The following is a 24,912-nucleotide window of genomic DNA, read 5'->3' as shown; positions in this document are numbered from 1 at the left end:
TACTCCGCCATTCAATCATGGCTGATATCTGCCTCCTAATCCCATTTTCCTGCCTTCTCCCCATAACCTTGCATTCTCATCAAGAATTTGTCCCTGCCATAAAAATATCCACTGACTTGGCCTGCACAGCCATCAGTGGCAATGAGTTCCACAGATTAACTACCCTCTAACCAAAAAGTTCCTCCTCACCTCCTTACTAAAAGAGCGTCCTTTAGTTCTGAAGCTATGACCTCTCCCACTAGTGGAAACATCCTCTCCACATCCACTCTATCCAAGCCTTTCACTATTCTGCGTTTCAATGACGTCCCCTCAACCTTCTAAACTCCAGCGAGTAGAGGCTGTCAAAACACTGTCAAACACTTATCATAAGCTAACCCACTCATTCCTGGGATCATTCTTGTAAACCTCCTCTGGATTCTTTTTAGATCCAGCACATCCTTCCTCAGATATGGGGCCCAAAACTGCTCACATTACTCCAAATGCAGCCTGACCAGTGCCTTATAGAGCCTCAGCATTACATCCCTGTTTTTTGTATTCCAGTCCTCTTGATATCAATTGAATTTGCCTTCCTTAACACTGATCAGTGATAGTCATGTTGCAATAGTGGTGAACCACCTTCAGTGAAACAGAATGTCTGTGGGAGACTGTACAGCTCACACCACAACCTCCAGCACAGATACTCCCATCACCCCGTACACTAGCACTATCTTACACACCAGGGACAATTTACTGAAGGCCAATTAACCTACAAACCTGCACGTCTTTGGAATGTGGGAGGAAACCGGAGCATCTAGAGAAAACTCACACAGGTCATGGGGAGAAGGTACAAACTCCGCACAGACAGCGCCCGTAGTCAAGATCGAACCCGGGTCTCTGGCACTGTGAGACATCAGCTCTCAAGTCCTGGCAACATCATTATAAATCTTCTCTGCATTCTTTCCACCTTAACGTCAGCAGACCTTTCAGTTCCTTCATGTTGTTGCTCTTTGCTTTGTTTGGAAGAGGAGGGTGGTAAATCCGTAGAATTCTTTGCTACTGAAGGCTGTGGAGGCCACAAGTCAGTGGATATTTTTAAGGCAGAGATAGATATATTCTTGATTAGTACGGGTGTCAGGGGTTAAGGGGAGAAGGCAGGAGAATGGGGTTAGGAGAGATAGATCAGCCATGATTGAATGGTGGGTAGACCTGATGGGCCGAATGGCCTAATTCTGCTCCTATCATTTAGGACGTAATGAGGCAGGAGGTGAGTCAGCACTGCAGGAAATATGTCCTTGACTTGCTTTCCATTCGAGCAGGTCTCAATGACTGTCAGCTCTCCCATAAGTTAAAGAGTTGCAAACAGATTTGAACTCTGCAAACGTCAGCAACCAGACTCCCTTCTGACCTTCTGAAGAAGGCAACGCTTATTGATGGAGCAGCTGAAAGTGAATGAGCGAGGTTATAATCTGACGATAGACACAAAGTGCTGGAGTAACTCAGTGGGACAGCCATCAGCATCTCTGGAGAGAAGGAATTGCTGTGGGCATGTTTTTCAGCAGCAGGAACTGGGAGACTAGTCAAGATCGAGGGAAAGATGAATGGAGCAAAGTACAGAGAGATCCTTGATGAAAACCTGCTCCAGAGCATTCTGGACCTCAGACTGGGGCGGAGGTTCACCTTCTAACAGGACAACGACCCTAATCACACAGCCGAGACAACATAGGAGTGGAGTGGCTTTGTGACAAGTCTGTGAATGTCCTTGAGTGGCCTAGCCAGAGCCTGGGACTTGACCCCGATTGAACATCACTGGAGGGACCTGAAAACAGCTGTGCATCGACGCTCTCCATTCAACCTGACAGAGCTTGAGAGGATCTGCAGAGAAGAATGGGAGAAATTACCCAAATACAGGTGTGTTAAGCTTGTCGCGTCATACCCAAGAAGACTTGAGGCTGTAATCGCTGCCAAAGTTGCCTCAACAAAGTACTGAGTAAAGGGTCTGAATACTTATGTAAATGTGATATTTCTGTTATTTCTTGTTAATTACTTTGCAAAAAGTTCTAAACACCTGTTTTCGCTTTTTTTATTATGGGGTATTGTGTGTAAATTGATGATTAAATAAATGAATTTAATCAATTTTAGAATAAGGTTGTAAGGTAACAAAATGTGGAAATAGTGAATGCTCTGTACATACGTCACTCCATCAATGCTGATTTACAAATCGTACTTCACTGCAGCTCATTCACCTTGAGCCGAGTGACTGAATCGATAATGCAGTGCTCAGTAAACACGGCCGCTCTGCTGGCCTTTCCCAGCTGTCAATGCTGCCATTGTGTTTGAACTACTAATGTATCACAATATAATTGGTCATTAGAAAACGCATTACTTGTTGGGCAATCAGAATTTCTTACTGACTTGCCTGTTCCCTTTCTGTAAACTTGCTTGGGTGTTGTAATGATAGTTGCCCCAATACTTCATCAGCTCCTGACAATGTAGACTAGTACAGGGTCCATATAGTCTCACAGGGTTTCATAACTCCAGATGTGCTCCACACACCAAGGGCAAGGCTCTGGTTATCAGAGTACACTAGGGTCCAGTGTTAGTGCTGACCTTACAATGGTAAGGGGCGGTGCTGTGATTTAAATGTCTTTGGTAGGCTGGAGGCTCCTATGAAACCGCCTCGTGTGTAGCAGATGAATGTGCAGCACAGACACAGAGACACAAAGAACAGCAGAGGCTGGAATCATCTGTCAACATAAAGTACTGGAGTACTAAGTGCGGGTCAGGCAACAAACCTGGAGAACATGGATAGGTGACGGGTCAGGCAACAAACCTGGAGAACATGGATAGGTGACGTTTCACAGAGTGCTAGAGTAACTCAGCGGGTCAGGCAGCATCACTGGAGAACATGGATAGGTGACGTTTCATTTTACGACCCTTCCTCAGACTCAAGATTCTAGCATGTGGAGTTCCTTGTGTCTCCACATATGAAGCAGTAGCTGGATCAGTAGCATGGTCTGTTCATTCCATCAACATATGTTGCCTGACCCATTGATTTATGCCAGCACTGTGAGGTTGCAGCACCTGTTCCAATATCTAAAGGGGCTGCTCCTTGCCTTCTGGCTGAACTTCACACTCACCAGCCTCATCTATGGACAGCTTGTGCGTGGGGGAGAGGATAGGGCTGAAGATGCCCTGGTTGGGTTGCTCCTAGGCCTGACCAAGCTGGCTATCCGCGAGTCATGACGCCAGGCGGAAGAGATCTCTGCCCAAGACAGCTGCCTGACCCTTTTCTGGGGTTACGTGCACGAGCAGGTTTGTAGGATAATCGGTTTCAGTAAAAAAATTGTTAATTGTCCCTAATGTGTGATTGTCCCTAAGATAGTGCTAGTGTACAGGGTGATCGCTGGTCGAGCGGACATGATGGGCCGAAGGGCCTGTTTCTACACTGTAACTCTGAACTCAATTTTAACATGATGCTGCATGTGTTTTCTTTATCATACAACGGTACCAAGGAAAAAAAAAAAAAAAAAAAAAAAAAGATTCAATTTATTGTCATTGTCAGTGTACAGTACAGAGACAACGAAATGCATTTTTAGCATCTCCCTTGAAAGGGAGACACAGGGCGTCGCGGTGTGCCCGCGCCTGCCGCCGTAATTACAAGGAGTAATAACTAAGGTAAGTAAGATAATAATTAAAGGTCATAAGTGATAGGAATAGAATTAGGCCATTGGACCCATCAAGTCTATCTGCCATTCAATCATTGCTGATCCATCTCCCCCTTCTAACCCCATTCTCCTACTTTCTCCCCATAACCTCTGACACCCGTACTAATCAAGAATCTATCTCTGCCTTAAAAATATTCACTGACTTGGCCTCCACCGCCTTCTGTGGCAACGAATGCTACAGATCCACCACCCTCCGACTAAAGAAATTCCTTCCGAAAGGAACGTCCTTTAATTCTGAGGCTATGACCTCTAGTGCTAGACTCCCCACTTGCGGAAACATCCTCTCCACATCCATTCTATTCAAGCCTTTCACTATTCTGTTTGTTTCAATTAAGTCCCCCCTCATTCTTCTAAACTCCAGCGCGTACAGCGCCGACAAACGCTCATCAAAGGCAGTGACGTGCGGCGAGGTCAATGGCTAGGGAGGCACTGGCTTCTACCCCATCCTAACTTAGTTGTGTGTGTGTGTGTGTTAGTTGTGTGTGTGTTGGTTGTCTATGCATGATTTGTGTGTGTTAGTTGTGTGAGTGTTAGTTGGCTGTGCGTGATGTGTCAGGGAGGAAAGGAGAGAAGAGAGAAAAGGAGAGAAGGGAGGGAGAGAAGGGAGGAAGGGGAGAAAGGAGGGAGGGAAGTAGAGAAAGAAGGGAGGGAGGGAAGGAGAGAAAGAAGGGAGGGAGGGAAGGAGAGAAGGGAACAGAGAGGAAGGAGGGAGGGAAGAAGAGAGAGAGGAAGGAGAGAAGGGAAAAGAGAGAGAGGAAGGAGGGAGGGAAAGAGAGGTGGGAAGAAGGGAAGGGAGGGAGAGAAGGGAAGGCAAGAAGGGAGGGGGAGGGCCGGCAGCGGGAGTGGATGCCGGGGCCCCGAGCCGAGAGTAAATTACTCCAGCGTGGGGCCCAATTGGGAGCTCTCAGTGGCCCAGAGCCTCCGAATTGGCCGCTACAAATCAACGAATCAACCTACCAGTCAGCGCCGCCGCTGCTGAAGCTCGCTAACGTGGAGGGAAAGCGAGGCAGCGTCAATTACGTGAGCCTACGTAATTGATGCTCGCTCTCTCTCCACTGGGCTCAAGACATGCCCCCTTGTGAGGCAGACATGATCGCTGCCTCCCCTGCTGCTTTTTCATTGCAGTTTTATGAAGAGACCAGCGAGCCGAAATGTAATATATTTATATGTGAAATACGCTACCTGGACTATGGAAGATAAGGACATGTAATGAAGGTATCTACAAACATTACATTGGTGACATACAGAGAGATAGTAACAGGCATACGCTTATTGTCCGCGCTCCATGCAGTTTCTGAGGGGTTGCGCAATCAGAGGAGAGGCTCAGCTCGTCGCTGCCTCATCTCTCATCTCTCCCTGTATTAGCAGCGGAACTGCGAAAATTTGGCGATTTTGACTATAAAAAATGATTAGATTCATATAGAAATGACATTTATAACACAGATCAGTGGGAAAATCTTTATATTTATTTTATTTTATTATTGCTTTTCTTTACTTTTCTTGACAGCTATTTTCATTGGGAGGCTCTGCCTCCTCTGCCTTCCCTGACCACACGTCCCTGATCACAGGTGAGCCTACGCATTTCCTGAGCTCATTCTTGTAATCACCCTCTCCAGAGCCAACACATCCTTTCTCAGATATGGTGCCCAAAGTTGCTCACAATATTCCAAATATGGCCTGACCAATGCCTTATAGAGCCTCAGCATTACAAAGGATCTTGACCCAAAACATCACCCATTCCTTCTCTCCAGAGATGCTGCCTGTCCTGCTGAGTTACTCCAACTTTTTGTGTCTATCTTCGGTTTAGACCAGCATCTGCAGATCCTACATACGCATTACATCCCTGTTTTTGTGTACAAGCCCCCTTGAAATAAATGCTAGCATTGAGATTTCTTTCTTCATCATATAATAGTAGTAAGGAGTAATAACTAAGGTCAGTCAGTAAGGTAGTAACTGGAGAGGTTTCTACCTGTGTGTCGCTCTCATGGACAGGACAGACAGAAGTGCAACATCTGTCCAGAGGGAAGTTTAGTAACTCTCCTGCACCTCCAAGTGGGCGGTTTGAGAACTGCTCACACAGTCCCAGCTGGGGACGGAAGAGATAAACGCTGGAAAGATCAATTCAATTTCAAGTTTAAGGCAAAACCTTCTTCAGGGAAAAATCCATATTTGTGCTGCACCAGAATTGATAACATTTATATGAGTAGCAGGTTAGAACGTAACAGCACAGGAACAGGCTCTTCGGCCCACAATGTCCGTGCTGAACATAATGCCAAGTTACACTACTGTCCTCTGCCTGCACGTGATCCATACCCCTCCATTCCCTGCATATCCATCTGTCTGTCCAATAGTCTCTTAAATGTCACTATTGTATCTGCCTCCACCACCATCCCTGGCAGCGCGTTCCAGGCACCCACCACCCTCTGTGTAAAACAAAACACACCCGCACATTTCCGTAAAACTTTGCCCCTCTCACCTTCAAGCTGTGCCCTCTAGTCTTCGACATCTCCAACCTGGGAACAAGGTTCTGACCATCTATCCTATCTAAGACTCTCATAATTTTATATACTTCTATCAGGTCTTCCCCCAACCTCTGGCGTTCTACAGAAAACAATCCAAGTCTGTCCAACATCTGTCAAAGCGTTTGTCGGCACTGGGCCTGTACTCGCTGGAGTTTTGAAGAATGAGGGGAGGACCTCATTGAAACATACAGAATAGTGAAAGGCTTGGATAGAGTGGATGTGGAGAGGATGTTCCCACTAGTGGGAGAGTCTAGGACTAGAGGTCCTAGCCTCAGAATTAAAGGACATTCTTTTAGGAAGGAGATGAAGAGGAATTTCTCCAGTCAGAGTGTGGTGAATCTGTGGAATTCTTTGCCACAGAAGGCTGTGGAGGCCAAGTCAAAGGATATATTTAAGGCAGAGATAGATAGATTCTCGATTAGTATGGGTGTCAGAGGTTATGGGGAGAAGGCAGGAGATGGGGTTAGGAGGGAGAGATAGATCAGCCATGATTGAATGGTGTAGATGATGGGCCTATCAGTTATGACCTTGTGATCTTATGAACCTCACCCTGTTGCTGAAACCGTCTAATCCAGGCATAATGTAATGTTTAAATCACCAAGTATTAATGTCCTGTGTAACATGAGCATACATCGACTGGCAGAACTAACCCAGACATTGTCTTGTAAAAGGTTACATCAAAACACAAAACAGCTTGTATATCCAAATAGTACACAAGAACTGGGCTGTAGTGGACCTGTTAAAGAACAGTCTAGCTGTGACACAGAAGAAACAGACACCGACAGAGTGATTTGACACTGATCCTTGCCAACTGTGGTTCACACAATAAACTTAGCATAGCCACACTATTCTCCTTTCTACATCTCGGAGAGTATTTCTCTCATAAATTCATAAGTGATAGGAGCAGAATTAGGCCATTCGGTCCATGAATTCTACTCCGCCATCCAATCATGGTTGATCTATCTCTCCTTCTCAAGCCCATTTATCCCCATAACCTCTGACACCCATATTAATCGAGAATTGATCTATCTCTCCCTTAAATATATCCACTGACTTGACCTCCACAGCCTTCCCTAGCAAAGAATCCCACAGATTCACCACCCTCTGACTGATCTGACTGACAGATTCACCAACCCCCGAAAAGCGCCTGGACCTGATGGTATACCTGGTCGTGTTCTAAAAAACTGTGCGGCCCAACTGGCTGGGGTTTTTACGGACATTTTCAACCTCTCACGTCTGAGGTCTGAGGTCCCCATCTGCTTTAAAAGGGCATCAATTATACCAGTGCCCAAGAAGAGTAAGGTGGCGTGCCTCAATGACTATCGACCAGTGGCACTAACGCCGGCGGTGATGAAGTGCTTTGAGAGGTTGATCATGGAGCAAATCAACTCCTACCTCGACAAACACCTGGACCCACTGCAGTTCGCTTACCGTCACAACAGATCAATGGTGGATGCGATCTCGCTGGCCCTCCACTCCGCTCTAGACCACTTGGACAACAAAAACTCATATGTCAGGCTGTTATTCATCGATTACAGCTCGGCATTTAATACAATCATCCCCTCCAAGCTGGTTACCAAACTCGCAGAACTGGGTCTCTGCGCATCAGGGGGGATCTTATAGAAACTTACAAAATTCTTAAGGGGTTGGACAGGCTAGATGCAGGAAGATTGTTCCCGATGTTGGGGAAGTCCAGAACTAGGGGTCACAGTTTAAGGATAAGAGGGAAGTATTTTAGGACCAAGATGAGAAATCATTTTTTACACAGAGAGTGGTGAATCTGTGGAATTCTCTGCCACAGAAGGTAGTTGAGGCCAGTTCATTGGCTATATTTAAGAGGGAGTTAGATGTGGCCCTTGTGGCTAAAGGATCGGGGGGTATGGAGAGAAGGCAGGGATGGGATACTGAGTTGGATGATCAGCCATGATCATATTGAATGGTGGTGCAGGCTCAAAGGGCCGAATGGCCTACTCCTGCACCTATTTTCTATGTTTCTATCCCTCTGCAATTGGATCCTTCGACTTCTTCATCCACAGACCACAGTCTGTTCGTATTGGTGGAAATGTGTCAGCCTCGATAACAATCAGCACGGAAGCACCTCAAGGCTGCGTGCTCAGCCCCCTGCTGTACTCACTCTATACTATACTCATGACTGCATAGCCATAGCGGAAAAATCCTCTCCACATCCATTCTATCCAAACCTTTCACTATTCTGTATGTTCCCATGAGATCCCCCCTCAGTCTTCCAAACTCCAGTGAGTACAGGCCTAGTGCCGACAAACGCTTATCATAGGTTAACCCGCTCATTCCTGGGTCCCTTGCTCTACGCTGCATAATGAAGCAACATAGAAACACATCAGTTCACTGGCGAGGTCACGGGAATGGTGCCTATTGTGTTCCCATCGCTATCATAGGCAATATCGAAAAACAGTTTAACGAAGTTTCAGCATAATCATTTGCGTGCACATTTTGATTAATGCAATACGTCTTGAACCTTACAAAATAAAAAGTTCTTATATTAAAGGAGTGAGTGATCAGAGAGTAACATCACAGACTGAGCTTTGAGGCTAAAGAACAAAGTGATATTTTATTGTGGAAATGATGAGGTGCTGTAGTTGCCTTTATCTACTGTGCTAAGCATCAAATGCCCCACCAGAGTTTGCTATTTACCTTAAAACCCCCAGAGGGTGGTGGATCTGTGGAATTCTTTGCCAAAGAAGGCCGTGGAGGCCAAGACAGTGGATATATTTAAGGCAGAGATACATAGATTCTTGATTAGTACGTGTGTCAGGGGTTATGAGGAGAAGGCAGGAGAATGGGGTTAGGAGGGAGAGATAGATCAGCCATGATTGAATGGTGGAGTAGACTTGATGGACAAATGGTCTAATTCTACTCCTATCACTTATGACCTTATGATGAAACAACCACTGTGTGATGGCTGCCATTTGTTCTGCAAAGTTCAAAACTTACCGACTCAGGAGAGTACGAGGTGCCAAAGAACCATGAGCAAAGTCTGATCAAGGATAATCCGAGGGTTAACAATGAGGGAGATAGAAGTTCAGTAGTGCTCTCTGGTTGTGGTGGAATGATTCAGTTGTTATCAGGCAACTAAATCATCCTACCACAACCAGAGAGCAGTGCTTAACTACTATCTAGCTCATTGGTGACCCTCGGACTATTCTTGATTGGACTTTGCTGGCTTAACCTTGCACTAAACATTATGACTAAACCTTATCGCTGAACTGAGATGTGGAAAAATCTTTTCACCCAGAGAGTTGTGAATCTGTAGAATATCGCCTTCACTGCTAAGTTTCCGATATTACTTTGTTGTGTTGGGTATTGGCATGTTTGTCAATGTTTAAGCTTAACAGCAATAAAGCAACAAGAATTTGCATTTATAAAACTCTGTCGACGCAGTTATGAACTCTCCGGGCACAGGTGGGAACAATCTGCACTAGTCATTTACAAAGAAACATATAAAATTCTTACGGGATTGGACAGGCTAGAGGGAGGAAAAATTGTCCCAATGTTGGGGGAGTCCAGATCCAGGGGTCACTGTTTATGAATAAGGGGTAGGCCATTTAGGACTGAGATGAGGAAAAACTTTTTCACCCAGTGAGTTGTGAATCTGTGGAGTTCTCAGCCACAGAAGGCAGTGGAGGCCGATTCACTGGATGTTTTCAAGAGAGAGATTCAGCTCTGAGAGCTAACGGAATCAAGGGATATGGGGAGAAAGCAGGAACGGGGTACTGATTCTGGATGATCAGCCATGATCATATTGAATGGCAGTGCTGGCTCGAAGGGCCAAATGGCCTGCTCCTGCACCTATTCATGTTTCTACCTTTCTATGTTATTCACTTATCATGTATCAATACACTTTAATGGCTCAATTGTAATCATGTATTGTCTTTCTGCTGACTGGATAGCACGCAACAAAAGCTTTTCATTGTACCTCGGTACACGTGACAATAAACTAAACTAACTAAACCTCCAGGTTCAAGAACAGCTTCTCCCTAACAACCATCAGGCTCTTGAACACTGCACAACACTAACCTCAGCAACAGTGATCTTCTACAGACTGTGTCTGTGGTTGCACCACCAACTTCAGTTATGCACTATTGTGATTGCCTGGGATTACTGTTATTATTTTTTTTTTTCTTCATAGTATATTACCTGTGTATTACTGTGTTTACAGACCTGTTAAGCTGCTGGAAGTAAGACTGTCATTGTTGGAACGATACAATAGCACAAATAACAATTAAACACTCTTGGCTCTCTCTTTAATAATTTGACCTCAGATGTTAGATATTCATGTCCTCATGCTCTCCGACTCTAAGACCATGTTTTAACCCGAGATAGACACAAAAAGCTGGAGTAACTCAGCGGGACAGGCAGCATCTCTGGAGAGAAGGAATGGGTGATGTTTCAGGTCGAGACCCTTCTTCAGACTGGTTAGTGATAAGGGAAACGGGAGATATAGATGATGATGTGGGGAGATAAAGATCAATGAATGAAAGATATGTATAAAAATTAATGATGATAAAGGAAACAGGCCATTGTTAGCTGTTTGTTGGGTGAAAATGAGAAGCTGGTGTGACTTAAGTGGGGGAGGGATAGAGAGAGAGGGAATGCGGGGGCTACCTGAAGTGAAATAAATCAATATTCATACCACTGGGCTGCAATCTGCCCAAGCGAAATATGTGATATAGTTCCTCCAATTTGCGTTTAATAGAAGTCTGAAGAAAGGTCTTGACCTGAAACTGAAACATCACCTATTTCTTTTCTCCAGAGATGCTGTCTGACTCGCTGAGTTACTCCAGCATTTTGCATCTATATTAGATATTCATACCATCTATGTAAGATGTGCGTTAAATGAAGATATTTGACTGTTCAGTCAGTAAACCAAAGCAGGGCGAGAGCGGTGAGATGGGATGTGGTATAACATCGCTCGCTCTGACACGGGAAAATCCATCATTTAATGATGAAAGCCAGGTCTACTGTTGCTGTCCCGCCCTGTGGGCAGGGACCCTCCCTCTGGGCAGGGACCTTCCCTCTGGGCACGGACCCTCCCTCTGGGCACTGACCCGCTCCGCGCCGTGGCTGCAGAGAAATATAGATACCAATGCAGAGAAACCCGACTACATTGTGTAGGAAGGAACTGCAGGTGCTGGTTTACATAGAATATAGACACATGTTTTGGGTCTGAGGGTCTCAACCTGAAACGTCGCCCATTCCTTCTCTCCAGAGATGCTGCCTGACCCGCTGAGTTACTCCAGCATTTTGTGTCTGTATATTAATCACTGCAAACCATAAACACAATGTCTCCACAGTCACTTCCCACTGCCCTGCACTTGGAACACTGAAGATAACCTTCCTCCCATTGTTGTGTTTGATCTTATTGTAGAAATTTCAATTCATGCGATAGCAGGATAATACTAGACTTGAAAACACATGCTTCCTCCTCACAACGCCGCACGCATCCTCGTTATTCACGTTTGCACAGCTTTACTTCACTCTCTTGTACAACAAGGAACAGATAGATATTCTATAAAAAGCAATGCCAGCTTCCTGTTCTGGTAAAAGCAGCACAACATACCAGATCAAAATTAAAGAATGATGTTTTATAAATAACTTCATAATTTGGGTTGTGACATTTGTAGAGGAATCAAAAACAAATACAAAGGATTTGCAATTTTTTTTAATTCATCTGCATGGTAATATAAATACCGTTGTTTCACCATTGATTTCAGCTTTGATTATTTTAAGAACAGGATTCTATTTGACTGGATGTGCTTTTATCTCCACGTCTACTTCAGTTACTCTAAGGGTAAATGTTCATACAGTAATATCTATTGGAAGTATAATGTTCAAAATGCTAAACCTTCACTAGTTGAATGATTGATTGTCAGATACAGTATGGAAACAGGCCCTTCAGCCGACCGAGACCACACCGACCTTCAATCACCCGTTCACACCAGTTCTATGTTATTCCACTTCATCATCCACTCCCTACACATTACGGGCTATTTTCAGAGGCCACTTAACCTACAAACCCGCACGTCTTTGGGCTGTGTGAAGAAACCGGAGCACCCGGAGGTAACCCATGCGGTCACAGGGAGAACTTGCAAACACCACAGTCACAACATCCAAGGTCAGGATGGAACCTGGGTCTCTGGTGCTGTGAGGCAGTGGCTCTACCCGCTGCACCACCGTGCCACCCCTTACACTCACTCTCTCTTTCTACCTGATTGTTGCAGGCTCCAGGTTTAAGGAACATGTTGCAGACATGAATTTCCACCCGCCAAATAAACTGATGCCTTAAACCAGGGGTCGGCAACCTACGGCCCACGGGCCGGATCCAGACCGTAACCCGAATCATCCGGCCCGCAGTCGTTTTTTTGTGACCTTGGTGCTACAACCAGTTTAATGCCTTAAACCATAATCTGAGCAAAAAAGGAAGAAAGTGTTGAAAAATAGTCACGTCTCCTTTGCCAGTAAATTCATCCTACTGTGGGCAGAAAACAAATATACTGGCAATGTATAGATGCAGGTTGGAGCGGACTTTCATCAGATCCATTCCCCATCATGGGTAGAACAGGTTTGGAGGGATATGGGGCAAACGTGGACAGGTGGGACTAGTGTAGTTGGGACATGTTGGCCGGTGTGGGCAAGTTGGGCCTGTTTCCACACTATATCACTCTATCTATCTATATTACTAAAAGTCTGTTCTTGACCGGTTTCGGCCATCTGTGCTGCGATTTCCGAGAGGACGCCGCCACCTACGGCCGCCATTTTTGGCCACCTCGCTCAGAGCCCCCCTGCGCCGTATGTGTGCCGAGGGTTTTTCCCATCGATGAAAAATGACAGAGATATTAATGATTTTACAAAATTCCCAATTCTCTCTGCTGCCCCTGCTGACGGCAGGGGGGAGGGACTATAACACCAGGAAGTGGTGTGCCTCAATCAGTGTCTGCAAGCTGGAGGAAAGCAGAGGGTCACATTTCTCTGAGCTGTGAATAACACTGAACACATGTCTACTCAAATGTAAGTGTCCTTAGTGGTTCTAAAATGCTTGCAGAATGTGTCTATTGGTTCTAAAATGTTTGCAAAAAGTGTTTATTGGTTCTAAAATGTTTGCAAAAAGTGTCTCTTTTGGTTCTGCAATGCTTGCAGAATGTGTCTTTTTTGGTTCTAAAATGTTTTTTAGGTTCTCCCCCCCCCCCTTTCTCCCCCCCCCCCCCCTCCCCCCCCCCTCCCCCCCTCTCCCCTCTCCCCTCTCCCCCCTCCCCCTCTCCTCTCCCCTCCTCCCTCTCTCTCCTCCCCTTCCTCTCCCCCTCTCCCCCCTCCCTCTCCCCTCCCCCCCCTCCCCTCTCCCCTCTCCTCCCCCCTCTCCACCCCTCCCCCTCCTCTCCCCCTCCCACTCCCCCCCCCTCTCCCTCTCCCCTCTCCTCTCCCCCTCTCCTCTCCCCTCCCCCCACCCCCTACCCTCTTCCCTCCACCCTCCCATCTCCCACCCCCTCCCTGCTCCCCACCTCCCCCCCCTCTCAGCACCCCTCTCTCTCCCCCTCACTCTCACCCTCCTCTCTCTCTCTCTCTCTCTCCTCCCCCTCCCTCTCCCACCTTTCCCCCCTCACCCACCCCCCTCTTATCCTCCTCTTCACCCCCCTACCCCTCTTGCCCCTCTCCTCTCTCTCTCTCTCTCTCTCTGCCTCTGCCCTTCTCTCTCTGCCCTCACACTCTACCCCCCCCCCCCCTCTCTAGATGTGACTGCAAGTTGGGGGCTATGCGTCAGTAGATAGGGTGGTTATGGGGTAAAAGGAGCAAATTAATAGTATTAATATAATATCAAGGGGGTAATTAGCGTGAGTGCGGGGGGAGGGGGGGAATAGTTAGTGTGTGTGACGTTAGTGTGTGGAGGTGTGGAGGTGCCTCCTTTCTTTGCAAGATGGGGGAGCAAGAGGTCGCAATTCTCAATGTGAATAACTGAACACATGTCTACTAAACTGTGAGTGGTTTTACTGACCTGTCAGTGCCCTTAATGTGGTTTTAAAATGTAGTTTGAAAGTGCTAAAACTGTGTTGCCTTTGGTTTGAAAGTGCTAAAGCTACCTTGCCTAATTAAAGCTGCCTTGCCTAATTAAAGCTGCCTTGCCTAATTAAAGCTGCCTTGCCTTCTATATATAATTAAAAGTTTAATCTTGACCACTTCCTGTTTGCGCTTTATATTGTTTTTAGAAAAAACGCTACCACGTACGGCTGTGATTTTTGGCCATCTTACTCAGAGTCCCCCTCCATTCATCAATTGCCGAGGATTTTTCCCATCGTTGAAAAATAAAAGAGTTATTAGTGTTTTAAAAATGTTGAGATTCTTTCTCCTGTCAATCATGCCATTAAGGCCACGCCCCATCTGGTGGGAGGGGGAGGGACTATAAAACCCAGAAGTGTGGGCATGGCTCAGTCTCTGCAAGATGGGGGAGGGAGAGGTCACGACCAGCTGTCTTTAGTGGCCTTGCACCCTGCTCGAAATGGTATGAAACTGCACTTGAATTTGGTGGCCTTGTACCCTGCTTGAAATGGAATTTCAAGGAATGGCCGTGAGTCAACTGCCAGCCCTCCAGCCGTGAGTGAGTGAGCTGCCAGCACAACAGGGTTGAGTGACTGAGCCGCTAGCCCAAGAATCCATTCGGCCCACAATGTCCATACTAGCCCTCTGGAAACCAGTCCCTTCAGCACACAACACCCATACTAGCGCTCCAGAAAGCCCCCCCTCCTTTCTTTGCAAGATGGGGGAGCAAGAGGTCGCCTTGGAATTGGTGGAGAGGTGGAATATTGTGTCGGGGGACCAGCCCTATTGTCTAGTGGCTCTATAAATTTATCCCTCATCAAGTAGCATTTTTTGAATAAAACATTATTTTAAAATGCATTTGGCCCTATTTTGTAGAGAGAGTTTTGATCACTGATTTGTTAAAAGATGCTGTATAATATATTACAACATACCAACAATATGTAATCTGCTGTTCATTTACACAATGGTGAATAGACAAGTCCAACATCATAGGGATTCCAAAACACATGTACAGTTTGAGAATGGATCAGAGTGTAAACATTATTTATGTTCCTAGTTTCAAGTGCTTACATAAGTAAATCAATCTATCATTAATCTAGGGTAGAACTACTGCTTAGAAGTGACGTACACATTACTGAACTGTTGCTAAAGAGTATGTATCTGAGCATAGGTACAATTCAAAGAAATATATTATAATTTTGACAAACTCTGTTAGTAGAATCTGTGAAATAATGTTGGTTATCAAAAATGAATATCTTTAAACAGGACATTCCCAGTCTAAGGCTCAACAGAATAACAAGGAGATAAGACAATATTATTAGGCAGAGTGTGTAGGGAGGAACTGCAGATGCTGGTTTAAACCGAAGATAGATACAAAATGTTGGAATAACTCAGCAGGTCAGGCAGCATCTCTAGAGAGAAGGAATGGGTGACGTTTTGGGTCGGAAGAAACGTCACCCATTGCTTCTCCCCAGAGATGCTGCCTGACCTGCATTTTGTGTCTATCTTCATTACAAGGCAGAGCACAGTCGAGACATTGCAGCTTTGTATTTCCTTACACTACATCCTGATCATAATAATGTGTCACCAACCATGTATTCAAGTGAGAGTTAGACATAGCTCTAAAGGGCCTGTCCCACTTGGGCGACCTAATCCGCGAGTTCTGGCGAGTTTGCCCTTGACTCATACTCGCAGTATGGTTAACACGAGGTTGTCTTCGTAACTCTCCTTCATGTTTGAGTGGTCTCCGCGTATTCAAGGCCTCAGCTAGGTCACGGCGTATTTTTTAATGTGTTAATAAAAGTATTCAATATGAGTAAAATAAAGGTCGACATGGAAAAAATCGATACTTTTTTTACTTGTAGGTTTAGTCGTAGTAGGTCGGCATGTTAGTCGTAGGTAATCGAGGATAGTCGAAGGTAGTCGTAGATAGTCTTCATCATAATCGAAGGGAAGTCGACGGAGATCGAAGGAGGTCATCTTCACTCTCCACTATTTGGTGTCCAATTTTCCCGAAGTTAGTCACAGCTAGTCGTAGCTAGTCGAAGCTGGTCTTCAACATAGTCGAAGGAGGTCTTCAACATGTCACTTTTTTAAACTCTTCTAAACTCGCCAATTAGGTCGCCCAAGTGGGACAGCCCCTTTAAGGCTGACGGAATCAAGGGATATGGGGAGAAAGCAGGAATAGGGTACTGATTCTGGATGATCAGCCATGATCATATTGAATTGCGGTTCTGGCTCAAGGGGCCGAATGGCCTACTCCTGCACCTATTTTCTAAATCTAATGCCAGGCAAAAGGAGCTGGAGACGCCGGACGTGAGGAGCAAGGGCCGATGGGGAGGGTGAACCGGGGTAATGCCTCCAGGTGCAGGCTTCAAGGTTGGCAGCAGGAGGCGCCCCTGGGCTGGCCAGGCGAGGTGAGGAGATTCGAGTCGGTTCACGGGAACCACTCCAGTACATCGAGAGCGCGGGCCAACTGGACTTTGCACTTTGAATAATGAAGGCAAAACATGCATGTGTAATAAATACAATAATAGAATGTCACCATGCCGTTGCCAAATAATGCACCATTGATCTATCTTGGCCTGGGCATATCAGAGAACTCTAGGTTTGTTGAAGATTCCAGCATTTGCAGTTCCTTGTGTCCCTGTGAGCTTGGTGCAGCTTGGAGTTGTTGGCCAGTAAAACATACAGCATCTCTGGTATCTGCCCGTGTGCACTTCAGACATAAATATCCCGGAGATGCTGTCAGCGATCTGTGTTCCTCTGCAGTTTGCACTAACGCAGAGCCTGCCAGACATTTGACACGGAAATCAATATTAGACATCTTACGATCCGGACTCATTGCTGCCAGTCTAACGGTGACCAAAATAGTCCAGTCCGCTGCAATCTGTTTTAACAGCGGAGAAAGTGATAACAATAATCATACATCGTGGTGACCATGTCTTGTGTATTGTGTTTCCACTGACTGCTTAGCACGCAACAAAATTAATTCATTATGACAAACTAAAACTTAAACACAATTGTGCCCACACATAATCACATCCTTTAAATGTACCTGTCCCTTTGTTAGCAGGTAACAAAAGCTTTTCACTGTACCTCAGTACACATGAAAATAAAATAAACTCAAAGTCAACAATCTCTCCAGCCCAAAAAAATAATCTTGCAAACGTTGAGTTCTATTCCCTGGGACAAAAACAAAAATCTTTTGCCTCTTTTGTGTTCATAAGTCATAGGGGCAGAATTAGGCCATTCAGCCCATCGAGTCTATGCCGCCATTCAATCACATCTGATCTACCTCTCCCTCTCTACCCCATTCTCCTGCCTCCTCCGTTGTTCTCCATTTCTTGAATCCGGTCACTGAATCCCAATATTTTGTTGTCTCCATCATTTAACTGCTTGATCTTTACTTGTTTGATGGTTCTTGGCTTAGCGTATATGTTTCAGTGGGAGCACGGTGACCAGTAGAAGCAGCTCACGTTCCACCAGGAAGCCCACAGTGTAGGGGGTCACAGTATAGGGGTCATGGTTTGGGGGATCACAGTGTAGGGGTCACTGTGCAGGGGTCACAGTGCAGGGGCCACAGTGCAGGGGTCACAGTGCAGGGGTCATGGCTTGGGGATGTCACTGTAGGGGTCACTGCATTGGGGGGTCACAGTGTAGGGGTCACCACCTAGGAGTCACCATGCAATGGTCATCGCGCTGGAAATTATCTCCACCTGATGCTTTAGACTTTGGAGATATAGCATGGAACCACGGAAACTGGCCCTTCGGCCCACCGAGTCTGCGCCAACCAGCAATCATCCCATACACTATCACTATCTCACCCACTAGGGACAATTTACAATTGTACCAAGCCAATTAACCTACAAGCCTGCACGTCTTTGGAGTGTTGGAGGAAACCTGGGCATCAGGAGAAAAGCCATGCAGGTCACAGGAAGAGAGTACAAACTCCTTAAAGTCGGCACCCACAGTCAGGATCAAACCCGAGTCTCTGGCACTGTGAGACAGCCGCTCTACCCGCTACGCTACAGTGACAACTCTATGATCATTCTTTAGGTGGTCATTAATAACATGAATACTGGTGGTGGAGGAGGCAGATACGATAGTGGTGCTTAAGAAGCTTTTAGATGGACACATGGATGTGTAGGGAATGGAGGGATATGGATCACGTGCAGGCAGAGGAGATTAGTTTAACTTGTTGGCACGGACATTGTGGGCTGAAGGGCCTGTTCCTGTGCTGTACTGTTCTGCTGCGTGTTCTACGAATACAGAAAACCATTCTTTTGCCACCAAGAACAAAATTATTTCCGATTTGTACAAATTCTTCTGATGCATAAACATAAAGGAAATTATAAACAATGTCTATAATTTTGTGACTAGTAAATTATGTTTTTTTATATTATGACTATTACATGTTACTAATGCTTTATATAATATAGTATTGCTGTTACTATTCTCTAATATTACTATTACCTTATCATGTATCTGTACACTGGCTCGACTGTATTCATGTATCGTCTTTCCGCTGACAGGTTAGCAGGCAACAAAAGCTTTTCACTGTACCTCGCTACATGTGACAATAAACTAAACTGAACTGAACTATAAACTAAACTAAACATTGTAATAATATTCAGCAATGCAAGATCATGCGATTGATGTTAACCAATATAAACATCCTCCCGGTTTTCCAGGTCAAAGGTGTTCACCGTTTGTGTTCTACATTAAACTATGAGTACAAGAAGTAGGAAGGAACTGCAGATGCTGGTTTAAACCGAAGATAGCCACAAAAAGCTGGAGTAACACAGCGGGACAGGCAGCATCTCTGGAGAAAAGGAATGGGTGATGTTTCGTCAAGACCCTTCTCCAGACACAATGACATCAATGAACACAATGACATATTTCTCTTTCAGCACAATTTTGTTTGGTTAAGGTTGCCTTTACAACCAGGTTAAAGGAAGTTCAATCACTTTTAAAGCTGCCTACTGTGGAAGATGGTGGTGAAGAACTTTAAACAATGTGGAAAGAGCGGCTGCTTCTCTAAAGGCAATGTGTCTAAGTCTTCATCTAGCCCACAGCTGACAATGGTTTCCTTTATCATCGTCACTTTTGTGCACATCTTTCATTCATTTGTTCTATATCTCTTTACATCCGTCTATATCTCTCGTTTCCCTCTCCCCTGCCTCTCAGTCTGGAGAAGGGTCGCGACGCAAAATGTCACCAAAACTGCCTGTCCCTCTGAATAGCTCCAGCATTTTGTGTCTATCTTCGTATCAAGTTGTTCATTTTGTCTGAAGAAGGGTTTTGGCCCGAAACGTTGCCTATTTCCTTCGCTCCATAGATGCTGCCTCACCCGCTGAGTTTCTCCAACATTTTTGTCTACTGCTCATTTTGTCACGTCCGTTCGGTAAACAGAAAATTCAACGATTTCTTTCACTGCAATATATTGCAGACCTTTCCTTCAAAATCATAGAAGCACCAAAGATTCAGTTTTAAGCATTTTATTGAAGGAAAAAAAACCTGCACTGTCTGTGGAGACTGGTGGTTTGAGAAAGTACTTTGTGTACAGGCTAAATTATATTTAAATGGTGTCAAAGACATAATAGAGAGTACAAGCCTTATGTGGGAAGCAGACACACTTTACTGTGAAATCTACCTGGCAGAATGCAATAAATCAGCTTTGTTGCTCACCTAGCAATTATTGTGTACGTAGATTCATACATGCGGGGAGAAATCTAATATAAAGAAAATTATTCCAGAAATCTTTAATTTGACAAATGTCTCAGATTCATCGCATAAATGCCACACAGTTTATAGATCAGGCAAACATTTGCTAAAATCCACATCTCGATCCATGCCTACAAAATGGTGAAAATATTCCAACAAATGTACAAGGCAGGGTTATGTATTTTGGTCTGAGCACTGAGCAGATATTCATTCCTAGCAAAGCACAGGGAAAATTTAACAGCAGAAGTAATGGGATGAGGTGAGGCGTGAAAGGAGCCGTTCACAAATAACAGGAGCAGTGGAAGAATCCTCTACACATTGTACCGCATTGACAAATACATGCCTCTCACTCACTGCCGCCATTATCACCATGACCTGCTTCATTGTTGCTTACAATTTGAATACTTTCCATATGTATTTTAGTATTATTTATTTCCACAAAATAACACAACAGTATCGTCCATTTAGGAATACTATGAAATGTCACGAGACACAGCATCTTAACTGGAGACTTGCTGCATCTACTGTCACTTCCATCTTGTGGAAATACAAGACAAATACACTGCCTCTCGCATCCCTGCCAGGACTTTCCCAAATCACCTTGCGGGCACCAGCATTATTTCTCCAACACTGATACCTGACCAGGAGCTGATGGAGCAAATTCACCACAGCTAGCTGCCACAGAGGTGAAGTGAACCCCTGTCTCAGGGTGGCTGAGTGTGGGCTAATAGTGACCAGGATACTGGAACATTTCGATCCTTTATGGCTGAAAGAGGAATGAATAAATGAATGAGCAAGGGCCTAGGTTTATTGTTTCCTCCACAGGACCCTGCCTCTGACAGTACACATCTCCTCAGTACTACACGGTCCACACTCCCTGCTCAATCTGGGCTCTGGAGCAGGCTTGATATATTTAACCCGGCATTTCTTTCGCCTGCACATTCCTTAACAAGGCGGCATCATTTACATTTCAAATTGCACATAACACCTTTCAGTTGGAGAATCACAGCGATGCAGAATCAGAGTTTGTCAACCCGTGTTTGTGAATATGACACACAACGATAAAACAGCGGAGAGAATGTTAATGATAACGTGGAAAAACGCAGCACCGATCTCAGATGTTGTAGCGTGTAGATTTAATATATTGTTGTACCAATGGTCCACGTAACTGCTATCTGCACGTTAAATAATAATTGTTAAATAATAATTGTTACACTATAAGTGTCAAATAATAGTCGTTAAATAATGGTCGGTAAATAATAATTGTTTAATAATAATTGTGAAATAATAAATGTCAAATAATACATTTCAAATAATAACTGTTAAATAATAATTGTTACATAAAATAACACGGCCGACCTAAGGATTTTCGTTCCATTTTTTAAAAATGCCTAAATAATAAATAGAAAACCCCGTACAACTACAAACTACAATGATCTGAAATAAAAGGCCCAACATTATAAAGTCTTCTTTCGCTTGTGGGAGCAATACTCAGAGAGTATTTGTTCCCGATTCTTGGTAAAGCGCGTTCACGCCGCAGTTTTGTTACAGTTTGCATCAGCAACACATTTTCCCTCGAAGATTGAGATTGCGGTGAGAGCTATTTGATTTCCAAAGTGCCCCGTTCCCCCCTGCACTCCCCTTCTCTCCAGAGATGCTGCCTGGCCCGCTGAGTTACTCCAGCTTTTTGTGCCTGTCTTCCCTCTAAACAACAGGGCCATTGACGGCACAGGAAACATGTCCGTTCATAAACGTTTATCACAGACACTGTTCATCCGCTGAAGTTACTCGACAAAAGACCACACGTTTACAATGATCGCCTTTCTGCCGACTAACGGTCATTTCTCTCGGAGTCGGGGCGGCGCGACAATGTAACCGGGCAGCGCACCCGAAAATGAGATCAGATGCTATTCTCCCTCTCTGTAACGGGGTATTATCCCCTCTATTATGGAGTCATTTCCCCTCTATAAGGGGGGATTTTCTCCTCTACAAGGGGGTATTTTCTCCTCTACAAGGGGGTATTTTCTCCTCTACAAGGGGGTATTTTCTCCTCTACAAGGGGGTATTTTCTCCTCTACAAGGGGGTATTTTCTCCTCTAAAGGGGGTATTTTCTCCTCTACAAGGGGGTATTTTCTCCTCTACAAGGGGGTATTTTCTCCTCTACAAGGGGGTATTTTCTCCTCTACAAGGGGGTATTTTCTCCTCTACAAGGGGGTATTTTCTCCTCTACAAGGGGGTATTTTCTCCTCTACAAGGGGGTATTTTCTCCTCTACAAGGGGGTATTTTCTCCTCTACAAGGGGGTATTTTCTCCTCTACAAGGGGGTATTTTCTCCTCTACAAGGGGGTATTTTCTCCTCTACAAGGGGGTATTTTCTCCTCTATTTTCCCCTCTAAGGGGGTATTTTCTCCTCTACAAGGGGGTATTTTCTCCTCTACAAGGGGGTATTTTCCCCTCTACAAGGGGGTATTTTCTCCTCTACAAGGGGGTATTTTCTCCTCTACAAGGGGGTATTTTCTCCTCTACAAGGGGGTATTTTCTCCTCTACAAGGGGGTATTTTCCCCTCTATAAGGGGGTATTTTCTCCTCTACAAGGGGGTATTTTCTCCTCTACAAGGGGGTATTTTCTCCTCTACAAGGGGGTATTTTCCCCGCTATAAGGGGGTATTTTCTCCTCTACAAGGGGGTATTTTCTCCTCTACAAGGGGGTATTTTCTCCTCTATAAGGGGGTATTTTCCCCGCCATAAGGGGGTATTTTCTCCTCTACAAGGGGGTATTTTCCCCTCTACAAGGGGGTATTTTCCCCTCTACAAGGGGGTATTTTCCCCTCTACAAGGGGGTATCTTCTCCTCTACAAGGGGGTATTTTCTCCTGTATAACCCGGTATTTTCTCCTCTATAATAGGGTATCATTTACCCAATGCCGGAGCGGGGAGGCGGCGGCTACACACAAACAAACGCCGCGAACAAATCACACACAACACTCCTCTCACCGAATCCATTCTAAACTGGGGAAAAGTTAAACAACTACCGGCCAAAACGCTCGACCTAATCTCACCCTTCGCTAACTAAGCCGAGAATGGTCGTTTGTATTTTTTTTAATTCCGGTCCGTTTATACTCAAATATTTATCTCGGTATCAAAAGCGGCGGCAACGCACTCAATGTCATCATTGAAGATAGACACAAAATGCTGGAGTAATTCAGCGGGACAGGCAGCATAGAAACATAGAAAATAGGTGCAGGAGTAGGCCATTCGGCCCTTTGAGCCAGCACCGCCATTCAATATGATCATGGCTGATCATCCACAATCAGTACCCCGTTCTGTCTTTCTCCCCATATCCTTTGATTCTGTTAGCCCTAAGAGCTAAATCTAACTCTCTCTTGAAAACATCCAGTGAATTGGCCTCCACTGCCCTCTGTGGCAGTGAATTCCACAGATTCACAACTCTATGGGTGAAGAAATCTCTGGAGAGAAGGAATGGGTGTGAAGTGTAGCGGTTAAAATGGAATTCCACCTCTCGCTGGTTTCTGGAGGTTTCGGGGGTTAAATACAAGACAATCAAGTTGTGAAACAGGAGATTGTACAAATGCGGCTCTTTAGAGAAAGCGTTACCTTCTGCAGGAATTGTGAACCCGAATATTTGGCCGAAATGGATTTGATTTCCCCTCCGAAGGCGGAAGCCCACAGTTTCACCCTGAAATACATTTACAGAGGAGGACAGTTACGTTGTGGAAAGAGCAGAACTGTTTCACTTACGCCTGTAACCCGCACAAACTCGTTCTGTTTATCTCGGCCAAGCGAGACTCGGTTGTTTCGGTAGACAAAAATACTGGAGAAACTCAGCGGGTGAGGCAGCATCTATGGTGCAGTTCAGCCTGCGGGTCGTGTCGCTTACAGGGCGGGGGTGTCTGTGTTTGCAACGCCACTATAGCCCCTGGCCCGACCACAAGTTATTCTGCAGAACGGAGCAGTTTGTGTTGTGGAGAGCGCGGAGTGCCCCGTCCCCGCCGGTACCGACCCCCGGTCCCGTTCCCACCCCCGACCCATCCCGGTGCCACAGACTCACACGTTGAGCGGGATGGGCTGCGTTTCCTTGCTGTGTCCCCTGGCGTTGCTGAAGACGGTGCAGAGCAGGAGGGAGGCGCGGCACAGAGGCGGCAGCGCGGCGCTCCTCATCCTTCTTCCCAGGGCAGCCGGCGGCGGCCTCTCGCTCATCTGCGGCTCCCCGACTTCACACCCGCAGGACGTCCCGTTCACGGCGGCGCCCCCGCCTCGTGTCCCGGGGTGGGGAGAGGAGAGGAGAGGAGAGGAGAGCACTACGGTGACGGTGACGGTGCGGAGCGCTCACTGTCTGTCTGACCAGTGGCCACTGCCCAGCCCGCCCGCTGCCCACTTCCCCACTGACCAGCCCCGCTACCTCCCGCCGCTGTGTACCGAGCAACTAGCGCTCACACCCAGCGCTCATCGGCTCCCGACCGACCGACCGCCCGCCCCCCTGTCGCCGACAACCTCCATCCATCCCACGGGCAGCCGAGCGGAGCGGGGAACGGCGGCCCCCGGGACCCGGCTCCCTCACCCCCTCCCACCCCCTCCCAACTCTCTCCTCTCTCTCTCTCTCTCTCTCTCTCCTCTTCCTCTGTATCCTCTGTATCTCTCTCCACCTCTCTCTCTCTCTCTCTACCCCGAGACCTCCGCCCCGCTTCTGATGGGCCGAGTGGTCTCCGGCGCTGAGCAGTGGGTGAGAGCGCTCACAGACTGGCCACCCCACACTCTACAGGGTCCCTGTGTCGGCGCAGGCCCGGGCTCGCTGTCGGTACAAGTTCAACCCGTCTTCATTAAACGTCTCAAGTTTCCAAGTGTGCATACGCCGTCCATGCGGCCGGCAGCGCTAT

At 46.0% G+C, this 24,912-nt stretch overlaps 1 protein-coding gene across 3 annotated transcripts in view; it reads right to left on the bottom strand.

Moving 5' to 3' along the window:
• cacna2d3a (calcium channel, voltage-dependent, alpha 2/delta subunit 3a) overlaps positions 1–24,567 on the bottom strand; it is a 412,076-nt gene extending 387,509 nt beyond the window's left edge. For 2 of the 3 annotated variants that reach the window (XM_055647516.1, XM_055647518.1), the window contains exons 1-2: positions 24,087–24,567; positions 23,633–23,714 (exon numbers count right to left, since the gene is read on the bottom strand). In XM_055647516.1, coding sequence (XP_055503491.1) covers positions 23,633–23,714; positions 24,087–24,235 — 231 coding nt within the window. In that variant the 5' untranslated portion in view covers positions 24,236–24,567. The remainder of the gene's footprint in view (positions 1–23,632; positions 23,715–24,086) is intronic. The other variant, XM_055647517.1, reaches the window with a different exon arrangement.
• Between the last annotated feature and the right edge of the window lie 345 nt (positions 24,568–24,912).

Source organism: Leucoraja erinacea, chromosome 16, assembly GCF_028641065.1.
Source record: "Leucoraja erinacea ecotype New England chromosome 16, Leri_hhj_1, whole genome shotgun sequence".
NCBI classification, from domain to species: Eukaryota; Metazoa; Chordata; class Chondrichthyes; order Rajiformes; family Rajidae; genus Leucoraja; species Leucoraja erinaceus.
The sequence above is the reverse complement of the archived record's forward strand: the minus strand, read 5'-3'. Positions and strand labels throughout refer to the sequence as shown.